General features: G+C 40.2%; 1 protein-coding gene across 2 annotated transcripts; it reads right to left on the bottom strand.

Annotated features, from left to right (window-relative positions):
• Positions 1 to 8,685: 8,685 nt before the first annotated feature.
• LOC133446782 (signal-regulatory protein beta-2-like) lies at positions 8,686 to 21,671 on the bottom strand. 2 transcript variants are annotated; one of them, XM_061724855.1, is made up of 6 exons: positions 21,610 to 21,671; positions 21,198 to 21,530; positions 20,738 to 21,088; positions 20,427 to 20,552; positions 20,289 to 20,326; positions 19,733 to 20,190 (listed from the first exon to the last, which is right to left on the bottom strand). In XM_061724855.1, exons 1-6 carry the CDS (start codon positions 21,650 to 21,652, stop codon positions 20,110 to 20,112), a joined length of 972 nt encoding a protein of 323 aa, XP_061580839.1. In that variant the 5' UTR covers positions 21,653 to 21,671; the 3' UTR covers positions 19,733 to 20,109. The 2 variants fall into 2 exon arrangements, with proteins under 2 accessions (XP_061580840.1, XP_061580839.1); XM_061724856.1 differs by lacking the exons at positions 19,733 to 20,190; positions 20,289 to 20,326; positions 20,427 to 20,552 and adding an exon at positions 8,686 to 8,894.
• Positions 21,672 to 22,064: the final 393 nt, after the last annotated feature.

Below are 22,064 nucleotides of genomic sequence, written 5' to 3'. Positions count from 1 at the left end.
GATTTCTGGCTTGATTTGTAGCTGTCAATGACATGGAGCCAAAGTGAGCGCTGATCTTTTCATATACTTATTGCGATCTGAGAAAATTAAATATATTATATTTGGTGCCTAACTGTTTCCCAAGTATATTAGTGCGTGTGTGAATGAATAAATGAGACGTAAAATGTAAATTTCTTCGTAGAAAGGCTCTTTATGAAAATAAGTCCATTTACTTGTATTAGTTTACAGCGCAGTCTCACCACATCCAATATGGTGGCGACGTTGACGTACGGCTCAGCGCTCGATGGGGCGTCTACGTATACATGTCTATGGGACAGCCCCCCGGCAGCTCCAGTCCACTCTCCTTTATAGCAGCCTCCTGATTGTCACACCTGCGAAGCCTCCTGATTGCTGATGGGTACCAGCTGGGAGGCCCGTCCCAGCAGCTCCTGCAACAAGCAGAAAAAGAAAACACACACACACACACACACACACACACACACTACGGCACGTAACAGACGTATTTGATTGTGTGATCTAAACAACACTAAAGATGTAGAACCTGGAGGAGATGATATATGTGCTGCTGGGTCTGCTGAAAAGTCAGCTGGAGCCGCGAGCAGCTATGAAGTGACAGAGCTCCTGGTGGATCTGGTCGTTCCTTATCCCCCGTCTAGATCCCTTTTTAATTCTCTCCTCAGCACCAGGTTTATGAATATCTGCATCTCAGAGTTGGATCACCAAACAGACTTTTGCGACGCCATTGCTGGTTGAATAAAATGGAGCCGCGAGTCGCTCTTTCACTGATTTCCGCCTCCTGACTTAGACATCTGATGGCCCCCTGACCAATCGGTGGCCTGTAGTGTGATAACGTCAGATTCAGCCGACTCAGCCGCTAAGAACCTCGGCAGAGTAGTTACAGAAAAGTATCTACTCGGCACGCCTCCATCTGCCTCGACCCCTAGTGGAGAAGCCGGGGCGAGGCGAGTCAAGCTGAGTAGGAACTAGTGGAAAAGCGCCATAAGAATGTCTGGAGACAAAACTATTATTAACTAACTTGGACTCGGACCGCCCTCGGAAGAGCTGGAGGAAGTGTCTGGGGTGAAGGAAGTCTGGGTATCTCTGTTGAGGCTGCTGCCCCCGCGACCCGGGAACGGATAAGCAGCGGACGATGGATGGATGGATGGATGGATGGATGAAAAGTACATACAAGTTAAGCTGGTGCTGTTTGGATGTATTATAAGGTTATATTGAGTAATTTCGTCATGTTTTATGAAGTGAATGACTGTTTTTGTGTGTTTTGTTACCGGTTGAAATGTCTCCAGTTTAAGCTGATATCAACATGATCCCGTGTTTCCAGACGGAGCATGAGCTGTTTACCCATAATAGATGACATCCTTCCCTATTGTCCTTGTCATTATGCAGGTATGTTATAATATATAGTTTTATGGAGTTTAAATGACATTTTATATGTTTTTCTTTGTTATTGCTTTCCTCATCTTGTCATGCAAGAGGAATATTTTTGAAGTGAAAATTACAAAAAAAAAGATAACAGTGTGAGATATCTGTACAGAGATTGTACATTTTTGTTTATTAGATTTATTATAATTTTTGTACATTTTCTGCCATTTTTGGTAAGCTAAAAATGAGAGTTTCTATTTTGTTTCAGTAATATTGTCTACATGATTTCAAGTCCACTATACGATCACAATGTTTGTTAGAGCATAGATTTGTCATTGTAAACACTAATGTGTACTATTTATGTTTGTCAAGGACTACAGATGGGAATTAGCTTGTGGCTAACTGTGGTGCAGCCATCCTTTTAATGTACCTGCACATTGTCCTTTAAATAAATACATTTTCAAAAATGTACTGTAATACTGGGTAATCCTCAAAGTAACTCTTTTTAACTTATTTTAACTCTTCTTAAACTGTTCTGTTGCTGGCTGACAAACCGAATCTCCCTACGGGGACAATAAAGGTTTTTTTTCATTCATTCATTCATTCATTCATTAAAGTAACGGAGGAATCTGTGCCCAATATCAATCCTATGTGTGATCGTTGTGGACAAACACCAGCCACCCTTGCACATACTGTATGTTTTGGTTTTGTTCGAAACTAAATAATTTCTGGCAATTAATATTTAAAACATTCTCAGACGTTCTAGAGGTTCCCATAGGACCTTCCGCTACCATTGCATTATTCGGAGTAGCTCCACAAGATGTACACCTTAGTCGCCTGGCAAAAAATATGATAGCGTTTGCTTCTCTTTTGGCCAGACGACTTATTTTGTTAAAATGGAAGGACAAACTCCCCCCAACTTTTAAATTATGGGTCAAGGATCTTGCACGTCATTTGGCACTGGAGAGAATTCGTTACTCCACAAGAGGGTGTGCCCAGACATTCTATGATATCTGGCAACCTTTCTTAACCTATATAGGAAATATGGACGCCACTGAGATTGCAGGGGTGTGACACTGACCCTTATATTGTATAATTTACTTACTTGTTATCTGTAATGTTTATTTGTATTTATTTATTTTATTTATTTTTAATTATTTGTATGTTTTTATTTATTTTTAACTTTATTGTCTTTATTTTTTATCTCTGAATGGTACAATAACTTAGTTGTAGGGATGGGGCTCCATTGGAGCAAGACATGTGAGGGTTATAGGTGTTTATCCTATTTACTATGTTAATTCTAATTCTCTTGTAATTATTTTGTGAAAATTGAAAAAACAATAAAAAGACCTTTGAATAAAAAAAAAAAAGTAACAGAGGATTCTGACGAGGCAGAGCATGAGCTGTTTACCCACAATAGATGACATCCTTACCTATTGTCCTTGTCATTATGCAGATGTGCAATAAACCTGCTTTTACCAACACCTGAGCAGCTCCAAGAGATTGTTTTAGCCAGAAGACATCTTCACATAGGTCACATGTGCACCCCTGGATGAACTAGCAAAACGAACGGAAATGGGTGAGTTTCAGTTGCCATAAATGTACACTTCAGGGTGTGGTGGAAGTGTGTGTGTGTAGATGCGCTGCCTTCCACGTCTCATCCTCGCAGAGTGGATGTGTGCAGCTCTGTGCTTTAGTGACGGCCTGCTCCGTCACAATGGCTTTTCACCAACTGCTGTGTTTTGTGTGCTGCTGGATATTGTGTGTTGGTAAATGAGTCCTGCTGCAGTTAATTTTAAGTCTAAAATACTTTTAAAACCCAATTTGTAACAGAACAATACATTGGTTAAAGAAGGGATGTGTTACGGCCAGCAGAGAACCCAAAAGCAGCACACAGAGCACAAAGTGGTAGCAGTCTGGTTCACTTTATTTCCCAACAGGGGCGAAGAACAGGCAGGAATGCAGGACCAGGCAGGAATCAGTGTCAGGTTCGGAAGACCGGTCAGGCACCGGAGAGCAGGAGATAAGGCAGAGTCCAGGAACAGGCAGGGTCAGCAACGGGAGGTCAGGGCAGAGAACGCTGGAGAGTCTTGCATGGAAAAGAAATAATCTGGCAGTGGGCAAAGAGGAGAGTGGAGCTTATATACCTTCTTGATTGCTGAGGAGCTGCAGCTGGGAGAGTAGGTGAATGGAGTGAGTGACGAGGTGGGCGTGGCTGGCAGATGGGGTGAGCAGGAGAGAGGGGAGTGGAAAAGTACTGAAGGCAGATCAGAGCGGAGGACTGACCATGACAGGATGAGACTGACGTCTGGCTTGTTTGGCTCAGGGACATCGAGATGACGTGATGTTTCCAAAAATGTAAAACAAGTTGTGTTACAACTAATGAGATCAGGAAAAATGTGCAAGAACGTTTAAAAAACACTAATTGGAACTGCATTTGTGTAGTGATAATTAAAAAATCAAATCAAATCATGGGATCACTTCATAGTAATGAAACTGATGTTCTCCATTCCCTGGGTTTTGCTGACATTTGCTGATAACCACACCTCCCTCATCTCAACGCCTTCCGGCTCCCATTTTATCAGCCCCCCTAACATGGTCCCCGGGTTCGAGCGCTCACTTGGATGTACCGTGCCGGGATTCAAGGTCTGTGATTATTATTTTTTATTTGTATGAGGACTATTGGCAAAGGTAATTTAATGACAGCCTTTATGTAGAAATACTGACATTTTAAAGAAACATACCTGCTTTGAAGATCTCCATTTTCCATCCAAAGAAATATATTATTTGACTGGAATGGTCTGATCTAGCTTGACTTCCTCTTTTATTTTGAAAATTACTTTTATGTGTTCCTTGTGAATGAGTTTGAGTTTGACTTTCCCCCTCCTGTCATTAACGTCTCTGTCTTGTAAACTCTACTCACTTTATATATTACCCTGTTATTCCTTGATTACATTTCAATTTCCCTGTCTTGTCATGATTCAAGCCTGTGTCTCATCAGCTCTTCTCACTAAATATTGTCCTGCTTTCACTTCTTTTTTCTGCTAGTCCGTCTGTCTCTATGGCCGACATTCTGGCACTACTTTAACACCTTTGCTTTCTCTGTTGCCTGATATTTTAGTTTTTGGGTTTGTAGCTATCCTGCTTAGCACATTTGTGAAGTAAAGAAACTGTATTTTGGACTCCTACTTCCCCGGTCTCCTCTGTTTGGGCCCTCCCTAAACGGCCCATCATCACACTCTTTTTATTTGAGACATGGTAAAATTGAGGGAACAACAGTCCTTGAGCAAAGTAAGTAAAAATTTCACTGGCATCCAGTCTGTCTTGGTCAGAGATGATGAGTGTTTCCAGAAATCTAAAACCAGTTGGGCTGCTGCAAGTGATGACATCGGGCTGCACCACTAACTGACCTGCGCATGAGAAGCGGCAAATGCAGCTGATATTCTTTGCTCTCTGGATTTAAATATTTTCTAATCGTTGTTGGATTTTGTAGTCACTGCCAATAACTGCAAACACAAGGCGAGAACAGACATTATTCATTACTGTGAAACATGTTGTCACGTTATCTTATAAATAGAACATATTGGAAAAAAAAAAATATATATATATATATATATATATATATATATAACAACAAGTATTTGATACACTGCCGATTTTGCAGGTTTTCCCACTTGCAAAGCATGTAGAAGTCTGTAATTTTTATGATAGGTACTCTTCAACTGTGAGTGATGGAATCTAAAAAAAAATCCAGAAAATCACATTGTATGATTTTTAAGTAATTCATTTGCATTTTATTGCATGACATAAGTATTTGATCACCTGTCAACCAGTAAGACTTCCGGCTCTCACAGACCTGTTAGTTCTTCCTTAAGAAGCCCTCCTGTTCTCCACTCATTACCTGTATTAACTGCACCTGTTTGAACTCGTTACCTGTATAAAAGACGCCTGTCCACACACTCAATCAAACAAACTCCAACCTCTCCACAATGGCCAAGACCAGAGAGCTGTGTAAGGACATCAGGGATAAAATTGTAGACCTGCACAAGGCTGGGATGGGCTACAGCAGGGGTTCTTAACCTTTCTGACCTTGGGGCCCAATTTTTTCAGAACAGAGTGGCCCGGGGCCCATTAAATATTAACACTGTATAGCAGGGGTATTCAACTTTAAGAGGTCCATTTAGAGAAAATTTACTCAAGCGAAGGTCCAGAACATCATAATAACATCATAATAAATAAATATATATATATATATATATATATATATATATATATATATATATATATATATTCAAGTAGCCTCATAGTTGTATCAACATCTGCATCTGACTGTTATATTAAAAAAGTACATATTTGCCCATTAACATGTGTAACTTCAATTACACATTTTTTCTCTTAAAAATAAAATAGATTTTATTTTATTTTTCAAATGCTATCTTATTTTATTTCTTTACCAGCAGTTTGAATTTCCCCTTTTCTTTGTTAATTGTCTCAACACACTTTTATAATAAATTAATATAAACACATCTTAACAAGGTGCAGCACGGTGGCTTAGTGGTTAGCACTGTTGCCTCACAGCAAGAAGGTCCCCGGTTCGACTCCCAGGCCCGGCAGGGTCTTTCTGTGTGGAGTTTGCATGTTCTCCCCGTGCTTGCGTGGGTTTTCTCCGGGTACTCCGGCTTCCTCCCACAGTCCAAAAACATGCATATTAGGTTAATTGATGAGTCTAAATTGCCCGTAGGTGTGAGCGTGAGTGTGATTGTGAGCATGGTTTGTGTGTCTATTTGTGGCCCTGTGATGGACTGGTGACCTGTCCAGGGTGTAACCCCTGCCTCTCACCTAAAATGAGCTGGGATAGGCTCCAGCAGACCCCCGTGACCCCGCAAGGGATAAAGCGGGTAAGATAATGAATGAATGAATGAACATCTTAACAATTGAACAGTTTTGCAGTTTCTCTTTCTTCCCCTTAATCTTATGCCCCCACTTTCTATCGTTCAGTGAGAGAACTGAGCTCTAATTTCTCCTGCCAGGACTTTAAATCTGGGCTGGATGGTGTCAGGTTCTCATACACATGTGAAGGTGCTCATTGGTGAGCCCGGAACGATATTTAGTTTTAATTATGTTCATTGTGGAGAAAGCTGCTTCACAGCTGTATGTGGACCCAAACATGTCTTAAACATGTCTCTGGCCGCTGCAGCCGTGTCACTTTCCGATGCTTTTGAGAAAGCCCGAACAACAGTCCAGTCCAGCAGACACGTCAGCCCACACATCTACATGTACAATCCTTCAGCAGTAACGACGGAGCCCGCAAGCCCGAGCGGCACCGACCTCCCCGGCCGCGGGGACGCGTCAGGATAAATGATCACCCCGCGCGCGCGCGTGCTCGCTCGCTCTGGGCGCAGACCCAAGTAATCGATCCCTGATCCTGGCGGATCTAAACCTACCTACTCATTACTGCAAAATGAATGATTTTCTCTATAAATACACACCATTTATCTTACTATTACACGTACAGCTAGCTGAGGGTCTTCTCCTCATTTGGTTGGGAGTTGCTATGCAGTCCCGCGGCCCCCGCGGCCCACACGTACAAAACTGATTTTTTTTTCGCGGCCCACTAGATGGCGCTCGCGGCCCAAGTGTGGGCCGCGGCCCTATGGTTAAGAATCACTGGGCTACAGGACAATAGGCAAGCAGCTTGGTTAGAAGGCAACAACTGTTGGCGCAATTATTAGAAAATGGAAGAAGTTCAAAATGACGGTCAATTTCCCTCGGTCTGGGGCTCCATGCAAAATCTCACCTCGTGGGGCATCAATGATCATGAGGAAGGTGAGGGATCAGCCCAGAACTACACGGCAGGACCTGGTCAATGACCTGAAGAGAGCTGGGACCACAGTCTCAAAGAAAACCATAAGTATCACACTACGCCGTCATGGATTAAAATCCTGGTCCCCCTGCTCAAGCCAGTGCATGTCAAGGCCCGTCTGAAGTTTGCTAATGACCATCTGGATGATCCAGAGGAGGAATGGGAGAAGGTCATGTGGTCTGATGAGACTAAAATAGAGCTTTTTGGTCTAAACTCCATTCGCCGTGTTTGGAGGAAGAAGAAGGATGAGTACAACCCGAAGAACACCATCCCAACCGTGAAGCATGGAGGTGGAAACATCATTCTTTGGGGATGCTTTTCTGCAAAGGGAACAGGACGACTGCACCGTACTGAGGGGAGGATGGAGGATGGGGCCATGTATCGCGAGATCTTGGCCAACAACCTCCTTCCCTCAGTAAGAGCATTGAAGACGGGTCGTGGCTGGGTCTTCCAGCATGACAACCACCCGAAACACGTACATAGTGTACAGTGCGACACACACAAACACGTAATGTGTGTCACTGCATTTCCCGTATATGTTTTTCATGATAATTGGTAGCAACGAAGAGCTTCAATCAATCTGATTCAAACAGCTTTTATACAAGTAACACACTACTTCTTTTAAAAGTGAACACATCATGACTGGACACATCATTAAATACAATGCTGTTAATAAATGCACATATACATTGAGTAAACTGTTTTTATTCATGTCTGACTCATTGTACATTTGGCTTTTATTTATATATATGTCAGTCATTCACGGGAAGAAATAGTATACGTAGAAAATTTTACAGTATAACTGTTGCAAATGACTTAATACACAGAAGATAAAACCTGTAGAACTAAATACACTAAAAAATATACTAAATCTGAAAAGCACTAAACTAAATGTTGCTAATACAATAAATTAATCGCAGCTCTAAAAGGGTTTGAAAGATTAAAAGCAATTAATTTAAATATTTCTGCAATCACCTTTTTCATATATAAAACAATTTTAAAAATAGAAATGAAAAAAAGAACCACAATATAGTATACTTTTAATGTCATGCATTCAGTAGTTTGAATGCCGTAAAGCTGTAACTTCCAGAGGTGAGACGGACAAGCCTCAGTTGTGCTCAAACACTTTTTTTCACACTTTGTCACAAGAAAAATAAATGAATATCTTAAACTCTAACATCGCTGTAGATTATCTCCTGTGGTCTTTGTACATGTCTTCTCTCTGCTCTGCCAGCTTTCCGCTTGGAAAAGGCCGTTTCTGAATAAACCAAGGAGTCCTCGTTCCTCTGAGGAAAAACAGTGATTCAATTTAAGAAAGAATGTTATGAGCAGCAGCGTTGTTATCTGAAACATGTTTTCTTAAATCTCTGATGATCTTTACCTCTTGAATTCGTTGATCACCACAGGTCGTTACAGGATCTATTTTCAGTAACAGATGATTTTATTATCAACAATTTAAATCCAGTGTTAGTACTTGCAAGTAACTAACTTGTAGATTGATGTATATAACTTTAGTTACCATTGAAACAACTGCAGCTTTTCTTCTTGATGGTGTAAACGAGGAAAGTTATTACAACAAGACTTGTTGTCAAAGCAGCACAAAGCAGACAGAGAATCACATTGGCCGTTTGTAAATCCCACATGTCTGAGGCTGGAAAGAAATAGAGAGCACCTATCAACAAGTTTTTCTTGTTTTTTTTTTGTTTTTTTTACTGATAAGATTACACAGTAGGATGAATAGTCTAAAATAAGATTTAAAAACAAAATAAAAAATGTTGTGGATTTTACCAGATCCTAACCATCATTATCATGTTGGACTGAAAAGAAAAAAAACCACATACCTTTGACTTCCAGTTTAACTCCATTTCCAAATAATATCTGTCCACATGAGGCCACAGCACAGTAGTAAGTCCCAGCATCAGTGGAGCTGACGGTCTTGGAGAAGCTGTAGTCACATTTCTGAGCAGAGCGAGCTTCAGGACTTCTCTCACAACGTTCTGCAGTGGTTCCATCAACATGAATCAAACTGGGATAAGATCCATGTGGTCCAGCTCTGAACCAGTACACGCTGTGATTTGATGGGCAGGTTTTCTTTGGGATATTAGATAGGATTGAACAATTTAGAGTCACTGGTGCGTCTGGATGGACTGGATCAGATGGAGGCTCTTGAATGAAAGTCATGATATCTGGTTCTGGTTCTGGTCCTGGTAAGTCAAGCAAAAACAAATGTCAAACAACTGTAATGAGAGATTAACTTTTTTTTAAAAATATTAATTCATAAACATAATTGCAAATTTGTTTACCTTTAATGCTCAGAAATTCTCCCTTCACAAATTTGATGTCCATTACACCGACTTTAATACAGAAGTAAAGACCGGTGTCACTCAGCGTAGCTTCATTAATATGTAGAATAAAGGCTTGGGCTGATTGTTTTAATGTATAGTGAGGAGTCTTATTAACGACAACAGAGTCAAAGGAAAAAGCTTTTCCCAATAATTCAGGCCAGTTTCCAGAAACAATTCTGATCCAAAACAACGTTTCCCTGTATATAGTTGAATTGTGACGAGGACACGTCAAAGTAACTTTTTCCCCAACGGTTCCTGTCCTGGTTACAAATTCATAATCATCCGTGCAACCTGGGAAGGACCCAAAAAAAGTTATTGTTGATTTATAAACCAAATAAGACAAATATAGTATATTCCTAATTTCCATTAATACTTACATCCATATTTGAGCATCAACATAGCATAAAATAAGCTCAACATCTTCATTTAAATAAAAGCACATCCTGAGATGAGTTGGCTTAATATAGCCGCGGCAAGAGGGAGTGGACAACTTTAAAACAATCTGATTGGTCTTTGTTATTTGATGTTTCTCTGTCAACCACAGTGGAAATAATACGTGCCTTCTTTTGTCGTCTTTACACAACAAAAGCTTTTGTGAAATGTACGATGGGGATTTTCCATCACTCAAAAAAGTCAACTCTACGGAGGATCAACAGACATCTCTTTTACAAGTTATTTCTATGAAAATTGTTTTGAAGAATAAAAATTACATTACTATTAAATTATGATGATGATAACCATTTGAAGAAGAACTTTTTCTTTGCTGCACAACATTATTTCATTTTTTTTCTGTTGTATTTTTTGTAGGTTTTGGCATTATTTCATAAAGCCTGAAACAGATAGTTAGTGTGCTTTTATTTGACAGGAAGTAGCATAAGGGTAGTGTAAGATAAGTACATGATCCCCACCCACAAAGAGCAAAGGACTTTGCAGGTCCTTGCAAAGTCCCGCAAAGTCCCCATGATTTATGTTGGGTGGGACTGACTCCTCTGCCAAGGCCCACCAAGAACTTTGCCACTTAGGCCGCGTTCAGACTGCAGGCAAATATCCGATTTTTAGCCCATCCAGATTGAAACTGGATGACTCTTTTGAAGTCTGAACAGTCCCAAACCGCATGAGATCCGATTTTTGCAAACCAGATCGAAACCACCTCCGGGAGGTAGTTTCATATCCGATCCTTATTGCATTTGGGCAGATGCGTGTCAGTCTGAACAGCTCCAAACACTCAGATCGGATATGACTGTCCCAGACCCATGCTCCAAACCACCCGCCCATTTCCAGTTGTGGAGCAACTCATCCTTTCACAGAGAGCATGTACAATCTCTGATGTCACGTCAAAAACTATTATTTGTAGTTTAAGTGTTGCAAATTCACATTACAAAATGTTTTAATAGCAGAAAAAAAGACCGCATTTCCACGTACGGTGCGGGTCGCCGCGTACCCTACGCCGTAGGTCTGCGTTGGTGTAACGCGGAACCATAAATCAGCCTTCAGTCGCGCTGTGAGCCTGAGGTTCAGGCTGCGCGCGGCTCATCAGCTGCCAGTTGTTAATTGCTGGTTCGTTTTGTTAACTCTGAGCTTTGTTGGTTAGTTTGTTAGTTTGCTGCTGGTTTTGTTCTGAACACTTTTCTCTTGGACGTCGGGTTCCTCCGCCGAGACACAACTTTTGCAATATGCGTTCATTGTTATGTCTAAAAATGATGCGCAGTGCCGACCCAATCAGGAACGGTACAGGGGTCCGTTTCACAAAGCAGGTTCAACAAACTCTGAGTCTAATCCTGAACTCTTAGTTGATCTACTCTGAGATCGGAAACTCTGAGTTTTCGGTTCCAGAACAGCGGATTTGAGGTAATTTACTCAACTCTAAGTAGTTTCACCTGGAGTTAAGCTCGTGCGTGAGGGAAATAAAAAGCCATCATCAGTAGAGCGCTGATACAAGGATTCACCATGGCAACCGGCGACAACAAAAGAGCGACATACTTTTTCTTTTCTTTTTAAACTTTATTTAACATTTCAATTTACAAAATCCCTTTGAGGAAACATTAGTTTGCATCTCAAGATCCACATACTTCACGCCACTGGAGTTATAAGTGTTAATACGTGCATATGGCGAGTATGAGAGCATATTTTGGAAAAAAAAATGAAATTTTATTGTCACTTAGATCAGGGCCGTCAATTGGGTACGGCAGCCGCCACACCTCGGCTTCAGGGGAAAATGTAAATGTTTTTTTTTTAAATACATTTATGGAATTACTCTGCATCTATTTGTATTGATTTATTCTATTAATTCATACATATGAAATAATTACAAATGCATATCAGAACAACATGATGGATTTCAGTAGGTATTATCTTTCCCAACACTTGTATAGCCTACCCCCCTCATATGTTGAAATGTCCCAGCGTCCCTGACGACAGTGGTCGCTATCAATCTGGTTTTTAGCGCTCTCTGCAGTGTTACTAACTTACAAAAATGAAAAGGAAGCAGACAACCACGCAATTTAAAAAAAAAAAAAAAAAGAAAGAAGGCAAGTGATGGGTCCAGAAGATATTAACGAGGCTGTTCGCCACTGATGGATTAATTATGCAAGTTCATCTCAAAGTAAGATATAAATCCTCTTATACATCTGTTTAAGGGAAATATTTGACTTTTTTTTACTCTCCCTCTCCTTTTTGCATTTGGACTTTAACTGTTTGAAGTTAAACTGGGATGTCCCTGTGATATTGTTGCACTGACATAGTGAATAAAGTGAATGAGTTAAATTGCGTTTGTTAGATAAGCCTTTTCTGCTCTCCAACTCTGCCGCTTACTGTCCGTGGAGCAGAAAACGGATGTGTATTGCGTAAAGACCCATTGGCTGAATTGACGCCACTGAGGGAGGAGACGGAGAGAAACTCCAGGTTCGCTGAAATAAACCTGGTCCCGACCAGGTTAGGTTCAGAGCGTCTGTTACTACGGTAACTGACCGAGAGCTTAAGTTACGCCTCTTTGTGAAACAGGCTAGAGTTACTCCTCTTTCTCTGGTTTGAGTTACCTCCCTTTGTGAAACGGAAAACTCAGAGTTTCCCTCATTTCAGGGTTAACAGACTCCGAGTTTTCACTAAACCTGCTTTGTGAAACGGACTCCAGATATATATATATATATATATATATATATATATATATATATATATATATATATATATATATATATATACTGTATATATATATATATATATATATATATATATATATATATATATATATATATATTTATTTATTTATTTATTTATTTATTTTTTTATATATATATAAAAAAATAAAATTATAAAAAAATAAAGGATCCCCATAACCTTTGATCGGGTGGGCAGGACGTTTGGGTGGACACAGCCCACCCCTGCCCCAGAACCGGCCTCGAGTTCCAGTAACAGAGGTCCGACGGGAGGATTAGAGTGAGATGGGGCAGTCTCAAACGATTTAAAATATTGCACAGTGTATGCCCAGCTTTACAGGTATGGAAAAGCATATGTGACGGCAACCCGTCAGATCAGTCAATGATGTGGCCGAGTCTGAACAGAGCCAGATCCGATATGGACACTTGCTAAAAACAGTGTGGACAGTCAGCCCTGAAAATCGGATATGAGAAGGAATCAGATATGAATCAGATTTGCCTGCAGTCTGAACGCGGCCTTATGCCACATCACAAATTTCCCAAGTCATAGTCAAAGTTCAAAGTTCCATTCTCTGCCACGGATCCCCAGTAGTTATTTCCAGAGCGGGTCGGTCCCATTGTGTGTGTGAGAGCGGGAAGCAGAGCCGTTAGCCGTCCGGGCTGCTGCTGCAGGACTCTCTGCCCAGCAGCAGCTCCTGCAGCAGCAGCCTGCGGGGACACGTGAACAGCCGCAGCCGTGAAGAGCCGCAGCAGCTCCGACTCGGAAGCTGTATGGGGGTCCGTGGGGATGTAGGCGTCTCCATCACGGCGAGAGCGGAGAGCGCCGGTGCGGCTGGCGGACCGCTGCGGTGCCGTGCAGGCTCTGTTGCCAAAACTACCTACGCCGTAGCCTACGCCGTAGGCTACGGCGTAGCCGTGGCTCTAGAGCCTGCACGGCACCGCAGCGCTCCGCCAGCCGCACCGGCACTCACCAGGATGGAGATGCCAGTGGGCAGGATGCACGTTTGGGTGGGCACAGCCCCCCCCCCTGCCCCCCCTAAAACCGGCCTCGCTTACAGGTGAATGAGACATGGGGTAGTTCTGTAAATGTGCTGTCCAAAATGTTTAATAATGCGCGTTCGTGTTTGTGGGGGCGTGGCTTTGGACGGAGCGCTCGTGGGTGGGGGCGGGGGGGGCGGGGCTTAGAGGAGGCGCCACTTTCAAATCTTGCTAGCTCTCAGAAGTTGCATAGAATAACTTTAAGTTTAAAATACATTTAAAACCCAATTTGTAACAGAAAAACACATTGCTTAAAGAAGGGATGGGACTGACGTCTGGCTTGTTTGGGTCAGGGACATCGAGATGACGTGATGTTTCCAGAAATGTAAAACGAGTTGTGTTACAACTAATGAGATCAGGAAAAATGTGCAAGAACATTTTAAAAAACAATAATTGGAACTGCATTTGTGTAGTGGCTTTTGGTTTCACTGCCAATATTAGGAAAGACAAGGCACTAGTAAAAACTGTTATTGGGAACCATGTTCTTAGGTAAAAAAACCTGATTGTCACATTTTGTGTCATATATATATACATTTATGAAGGTGTTTTTTCTCTCCTCCTCTTTCCTACTGTCATCCCTTTTCTCACCTAATGACAGGACACTTGTCTACCCATGTGTTGTTTGTTTATTTGTTGAAATTGCACCGTGTCGGGACGCTGACTGAACGACAAATAAAGACTCTTAAGGTAGAGTAAAAGGAACCTTACATGATAAAGATTTTAATGGATAGTTATGATCAAAGTACTGGTTAAAAGGTAATTAAACTTGGCTGTGCACTCCCCAAAAGTTGAGGGACATGAGGTTAACATGTTGTTTTTTTAATTGTTAGAACTCAGGCAGTAGACACCAAGTGATCGTGACATGAAACACTCTTAGATCCTGACTTTGCTTTCAGAGCCTCATTATTAGGTCACTCCAAAAAACCTTCTAAATCTAAATGATCACTTAAGTGGCCTGATTCTGGTTCATCCATCTTTCCTTCCTGGTTCCTCTGCAGGCTGTAACTTGCTCTACAAAGTTTCTCTAAGGCCCCATTTACACCTGGTGTTAACATGTGTTTGATTAGTGCTTATTGAAAAAAAGATAATAATAAAACATTTGGGGTCATAGAGAAGAAATTGGGGGAAAAAGTGACTTTTTTCATATTTGTTTTGACTTTTATTTCTTGTCAGACATGAACCCATCATATTTCCTGTTTTTCTTAGTCAGACTTATTTCATTAAGAGCCAGCGACATGTTCCAAAACAGGTTAGTATGGAAGCAATTTAGTGCCATTTAAGTAAAAATACTTTCAAACAGGTTATAAACGGGTGCTTGTAGTGGTGACTTTACACAAGAACAGGATCCATAAATGGCAGAATCTATGAGGGGCGTGAACAGGCCCCACTCAGGACATCCACGACAAAGCAAGGCTCTCAGAGAAAGATTAGAAAGGTTCATTTATGTATCATTCTACAATCTATATATAAATGATTCAAAGATACATAAGGATTTGCACCGTAGAAAATTGAAGGGTAGAAGCTGAAGATGAACAGATATTTGATATTTGATCTCACAGATTTCACTGCATCAAGATCATTCATTTATCAATAACTGACATAATCAATGGACAAAGGCTTTATTTGCAAAACATTTTGACAAGCACTGCAACATGAAGCTGCACTCATAAATGCTGAAACTTTTTTGTGTTGACGTCTCAGAGATCAGAGGTATTGTAGATGGACAATCACACAGTAGAAAGAGGAACTGTGATCACAGAAATCAGTATTACAGTTGTTTCCTGGGACGGATGGATGCTGTGAGCTCCAGACCAAAGAGGAGAGAGAACACAAAACTATCATCAGTGACTACCGTAGTCTAAGGTCTGTGATTATTATTTTGTATTTGCATGAGGGCTATTGGCAAAGGTCATTTAATGACAGCCTTTATGTAGAAAAACTGACATTTAAAAAGAAACATACCTGCTTTGAAGATCTCCATTTTCCATCCATGGTTTTGGAAAAGAAATATAGGTATTTGACTCGAATGGTCTGATCTAGCTGGATTTCCTCTTTTATTTTGAAAATTCCTTTTGTGTGCTCCTTGTGTTTGAGTTTGACTCTACTCACAGCTCTAGACACTTTATATGTGGTTGAAGTTCATCTGATGTATTCTGAGTAAACGGCTTCAGTTGTTGGTCAAAAGGCAGGAAATAAACCCACCACAGCGTGTGTCTGTTAATGAGGATGATGCGAGCTGAGGAAATAGTTTTTCATCTACATTTAACATTTTGACCATCAGCTTGTCATCAAGGTGTTCACATATCTGTTGGTGGATGGACACACCTCAAATGAAGGGGTCATTGTCTATAACCAGTCACCAGGTGTGTCAGAGCAGGAGGTCTCCTAAAGTAAAAACCAAACATGTAGGGGAGTGGCCTTCCTGGCCGACAAGAAACCTCCAGAAAGAAATATTAGCTTTCTATCCATCCATCAATCTCCTGCCACCTATCCGAGGTCGGGTCGCGGGGCAGCAGTCTGAGCAGGGAAGCCCTTCTTTACCACGACAGACTGATGCAGAGTCTGAATCACTGCAGACGCCGCACCCATCTGCCTATCAATCTCACACTCTATTCTTCTATCACTCGTGAACAAGACCCCGAGATACTCAGACTGCTCCACTAGGGGAAATATCTGATCTTTGACCTGGAGCGAAAACTCTACCATTTTCCATCTGAGGACCATGGTTTCAGATTTAGAGTAAGACCTGCAAACATTGGCTTGTTAGGCTAATATTTGTCTACAGACGCAGAGTCTGTGTCCTCAAGGTTGAACCGCTTGTCTGATTAAATCAAAATGTAATTTATAAGTTAAAATGAAAATAATTTTAAATAAGACATATATTTTAGAAAAAGCATGTAGTTGTTAATTATTCCATTTCATGGAAGTGGTAGTATATTAAAAGCTCAAACAATGAACAGCTGCAGCTCAACTAAAACCAGCCTGCTGAAGCGTCCTGCAGCACTTTTCTCACTTCGAATGTGGTTGAAGCTCATAGGCTGATCTGTTCTGAGGAAACGGCTGCAGTTGTTGGTCAAAGGGCAGGAAGACAGCTACCACAGCTTGTGTCTGTTAATGTGCCCGTTTCATGTGGCTTTGCTTGTTGTTCTCGTGACAATAGTGAGACTAATTGTCAAAGAAGAAATTTGATTTTACATGCACCACATTGAGGATACAAACTATTAAGTTAAGCTGTTAATGACACCAGCTGTGATGAAACTGCATGTTTCTGTGTAATTTTGTGTTTCCATGAGCACATGAAGGGAAACTAAGGACAATAGAGCCGTTTTCAGAGCAACTGCATCGTGTCAGTAGAACTATTAGTATCACTACTATAACTGTAGTATTATAGTGTGACAATTCTAGTTTTATCTGTTCGTGTTATAGCACATTTAAACTGTCAAATTGATGGCCTTTATATAAGAAAACAACAGTAAAAAACCTCACTGCTTTTGTTTATAGTTGGACGGAAATGCAAAGGGGGAAGTCAGTAGCAGGAAGTAAGAAAGGAAGTCAGTCTTTGTTTTCCTCTAAGCAAAAGAGAAAAGAGGAGAGATTTTGAGTGAACACAACTTCTTTATGATCTGTGGCTTAGGTCTCACCACTTCCCCCCTAGATTCATTTGATACATTTAGCTGACTTAAAGAGCTCGTATTCACGTGGAAACTTGGAGAAATGCAGGATACAGATGTTCAGTGGCCAGAAAAATTAGCTGTACAGAAAATGTGGACCAAGTGTACAAATGTATGGCTGAACTAAATGTAGATGTTGACTTCTCTGCATTTCCTTGTTGGTTTTCATTTTGTTTTAGATTTCAAGCAGTATTTTGAATGTTATATTCAATATTTTTTGCTTATTCAAATTGAAAATTCTGTATAGAAGTCACATTTATCTAAAAAAGTGTTTGAAAAAAAGGCGCTAAAGCTTCTGGTCATGCATGTGCACAGACTCCAGGACATCCTCAAAGTACCTGCCTTTCAGTGACTTTTTTCTGCAGGACAATTTAAAAAAAAAATGTCCTTGGTTTTTTTTTTTGTAAGTTTTGAAACATCACTTCAGTTATTAGGATTTCATACAGCTGTATTTGAATTCTAATTGTGTGAAGTTGCGTAAGCTTCCATCCGTCCTCTGTCCACATGTGTGGCACAGAAACCAAATGATATGAACTCATCAACCTGCAGACCGGCAGTCGAATATATCTGGCTGATTTGGTTGCATGATTTACTGACAACACTGTCCTCTGAACCAGAAGTTAAACATCAAAAAACGACAAGCGTAAAAGGCAATAGGAGAGAAAACATTCATAAAAGAGAAAACTTGAGCCAGATCTTTATCCTTATCTCCTTTTATCTTCACATCTTCCTGCACTTACTGCACCTTGGAAGTGTGCAGCACAAAGCTTTAATGCCAACATTGAAATAGGCACATATGGAGCCGAGCGGCCCCTTTAAAGCAGCTGCTGTGAACAGAGCTGTAGATATGGTTGAAAACGGCTCTTTTGAACTCCATTTCTGTGGTATTTTCACAGAAACATCACAGAAATTTCGTTTAGATCTCAAAAACTTTCAGCTCTCGGGGGAACAAGTGATCTATTACTTTTGAGGAGTAATGAGCTTACAAAGGACTTGCAAAGGACTTGTAGACGTGTCCCACCTGTGTGTCAAACTGAGACATTACAGGTCAGAATCATGGCGTTGGATGGACACAAGGAGATTTCTGGAATGAGGTCTCATTTTTTTCTTGTATTAGATAAAAATAGCACAACACTGAAGATGCAAAAATGAAAATAACGAAAAATAAATAATACATGCGAAGCAGGGTTCACACCGTGTGATTGTTTTTTCTTGGCTAAGACGTCAAGAACAGTGCGTGCAGACTGTCCAAGGATGTAAACAAGGACTATTTCTAAAGGCTATTTTGACAGGAGCTCCAGTCTGCAGCTAGTCGGTTATGTTTACACCTTTCTGTCATGAAACACTGGGGCAGCACCACACCATGCTTGGTGGGAAAAACAAAACTATTTAAATGCTTTACAGTTCTTCTGTCCTAGGCTCTGCAGTCTAGATGGAACAATGAAGAAGCCCATGTGTCATCTTTCAGCAACCCAGTGAAGCGTTTGTAATCTAGCATTCTTGTTGGCATGTCTGTCCACCCTTCAAGTGTTACAGCCTGGAGGGAAATGGAAGGACAGAGCAATAAAGGTCACAAGCAATGATGGAGTACCATGCGATGGACTAGCGACCCATCCAGGGTGGACCTGCCTCTCTGTTATGAGCTGGGATCGGCTCCAGCAGACCCCCGTGACCCTGCAAAGGATAAAACGGGTATAGAAAATGGATGGATGTATGATGGTGTACTTTTTACGCACACAAGACAGACAGCTCTTGCCCCTGTAATCATTCGTACCTGTGTGTTTGCTATTTTAATTTCCTGGAGTTGAGTCCCCCAGGTGGCAGTGACCACTATCATCAACACTAACATGCATGTTTATGGACTGTGAGGATGTTGGAGAGAACCCACACAAGCACCGAGCAAAATAGAAACTCCACCACAGAATCAGACTCCTTCTCTCACTGAACAACACTGCTCTTGCAGAAAAAGATATGTCCTAATGAATGAGTTGTGCTTTATAAATGCTTTATAAATACATTTTACAAAGTCAGGGGTACAGGACAGGTCTACAGACCATCTCAGATTCTTTTTAGAATATTAATAATTATTCAAAAGAAACGTGCAACATGCTCATTGTGCAGATTAGGGAATTACGATGTAAAGAGATTTTCTTATCTCAATGGATTTTTCCTCGATAAATTAAGATTAAATAAAAACACAATTACGACACATAAGGGAATTCAACACAATTTAGCAACTTTATTTTAATATACTGCTCTAATAAGCAGGAAGCAATCACGCTATAATCGATCAGTTATAGGAAGGTACATATGCAAGTTGCCCTCTGCAATGATTGAAGCTACTTAATTGTAAAGTAAGGGGAGGCTGTTGAATAAAACATGAAATATGAAGCTACTAATACAGTTTTAGTTGAATACATCCATTGTTAAATTATAGATGTGGCTTTTATTCATATGTTAGATCTTTTTATTTAGAAAAAAACTGTGCTGATATATTAAAACTGCATTTAATACATATAATCCAAGTTATATTGGTATACATTAACATTATACGAAATACAAGATTAATGATTATGCAACTGTTCCACTGGTTCCAGGGGTGAAAATTTAAACTTAGTATCAAAAACGCTGACATCAGTGTAGACTTCCTTCTGCGTTGTTTAAACATTCCTGCTGTCTGCACTGTTGGCTTTCATCAAACTGAAGATCGCTGCAGAGTAAAACACAGAGTCCTCGTATCTCTAAGAGAAAAAATATACATTTATACAGCAATGCTAAGAGAGGTCAACAGTCTCATCCAACATTACGTTGTTGCAATAATGTGATCTTTACACATTACCTCTTGAATTTCTGGATCACCACAGGTCGTTACAGGATCTATTTTCAGTAACAGATGATTTTAGTAACAACAAATTAAATCCAGTGTTAGTACTTGCAAGTAACTAACTTGTAGATTGATGTATATAACTTTAGTTACCATTGAAACGACTGCAACTTTTCTTTTTGAGGGTGTAAACGAGGAAGGTTATTACAACAAGACTTGTTGTCAAAGCAGCACAAAGCAGACAGAGAATCATATTGGCCATTTGTAAATCCCACATGTCTGAGGGTGGAAAGAAATAGAGAGTATCTATCATCAAGTTTTTTTGTTGTTTTTTACTGATAAGATTACACAGTAGGATGAAGAGTCTAAAATAAGATTTAAAAACAAAATAAAAAATGTTATGGATTTTACCAGATCCTAACCATCATTATCATGTTGGACTGAAAAGAAAAATAACCACATACCTTTGATCTCCAGTTTAGCTCCGTTTCCAAATAATATGTGTCCACATGAGGCCACAGCACAGTAGTAAGTCCCAGCATCAGTGGAGCTGACGGTCTTGGAGAAGCTGTAGTCACATTTCTGAGCAGAGCGAGTCTCAGGACTACTGTTACAGTCTCCAGAACTGTTTTTATGAGCATAAATCAAACTAGGATGAGACTCATCTGATCCAGCTCTGAACCAGTACACATTTGATGGACATGTTTTCTTCTCAGAGTCAGAAAAGACTGAACAATCCAGAGTTATTTGTTCTCCTGGATGGACTGGATCAGATGGAGACACTTGAGAAACAGCAATTGTATCTGGTTCTGGTCCTGAAAAAGAAAAATGAAAAGAATTAGGAAGCATGTTTAATTTGCCTATTTATTACAAAACTATTATTTTAAAATATAATTTCATAATTAAGGATTTACTTTTGTTTACCTTTAATCCTCAGGAATTCTCCCTTCAAAAACAGCATGTCCAAGGCATAGACTTTAATACAAAAGTAAAGACCGGTATCATTCAGTTTAGTTTCCTTGATATGTAGAATAAAAGTTTGTTTCTCTTGTTTTGCAGTGATGTCAGGAGTTTTACTAGTGCTGTCACCATCAAGGGTGAATGTTGCTCCCAAGACTTCCGGCTGGTTTCCAGAAACAATTCTCATCCAATAGAAAGTTTCTACATTTGAAAGAGTCTTCTCACGAGGGCAGGTCAAGGTCACACTTTGTCCAACAGAAACGGTCTTTGTCCCAAATATATAATCATCTGTGCAACCTGGAAGATAACCGCCGAAAGAAATTTAACTCACTGTTAATTTATAAATGAGAAAAAGAGAGATTTCTAATGTACTTACATCCTTGTCTGATCACCAACAGAGCATAAATTAGGAAACACATCTTCAGATTAATCCACGAGAGGCTGCATTTAAATAAAAGCACATCCTGAGATGAGTTGGCTTCATATAACCGTGGCAAGAGGGAGTGGACAACTTTAAAACAATCTGATTGGACGTTTGTGGTTGACGTTTCACTGTCAACCACAGTGGAAATAATACGTGCCTTCTTTTGTTGCCTTTACACAACAAAAGCTTTTGTGAAATGTACGATGGTGATTTTCCATCACTCAAAAAAAAAATTACGGAGGATCAACAGACATCTCTTTTACAATATTTCTATATTTTTCTTGTAGTATGAAAGTTATTTCTTGAAAATAGTTTTGAAGAATAAAAATTACATTACTATTAAATGATGACAATAACCATTTGAAGAAGAACTTTTTCTTTGCTGTACAACATTATTTCTGCTACAT

Source organism: Cololabis saira, chromosome 7 (assembly GCF_033807715.1).
Source record: "Cololabis saira isolate AMF1-May2022 chromosome 7, fColSai1.1, whole genome shotgun sequence".
In the NCBI taxonomy this organism is placed as follows: Eukaryota; Metazoa; Chordata; class Actinopteri; order Beloniformes; family Belonidae; genus Cololabis; species Cololabis saira.
The sequence above is the reverse complement of the archived record's forward strand: the minus strand, read 5'-3'. Positions and strand labels throughout refer to the sequence as shown.

What these genes read in the sequence shown, in the direction of transcription:
- LOC133446782 (XM_061724855.1), bottom strand. Translation starts at nt 21,652, where the DNA reads ATGTGTTTCCTAATTTATGCTCTGTTGGTGATCAGACAAGGAT. An exon ending in AAGTTGCAGTCGTTTCAATG is followed by an intron (nt 20,327 to 20,426) that starts GTAACTAAAGTT and finishes TACTGAAAATAG; the next exon opens with ATCCTGTAACGACCTGTGGT. An exon ending in GTGATCCAGAAATTCAAGAG is followed by an intron (nt 20,191 to 20,288) that starts GTAATGTGTAAA and finishes TTTTTCTCTTAG; the next exon opens with AGATACGAGGACTCTGTGTT.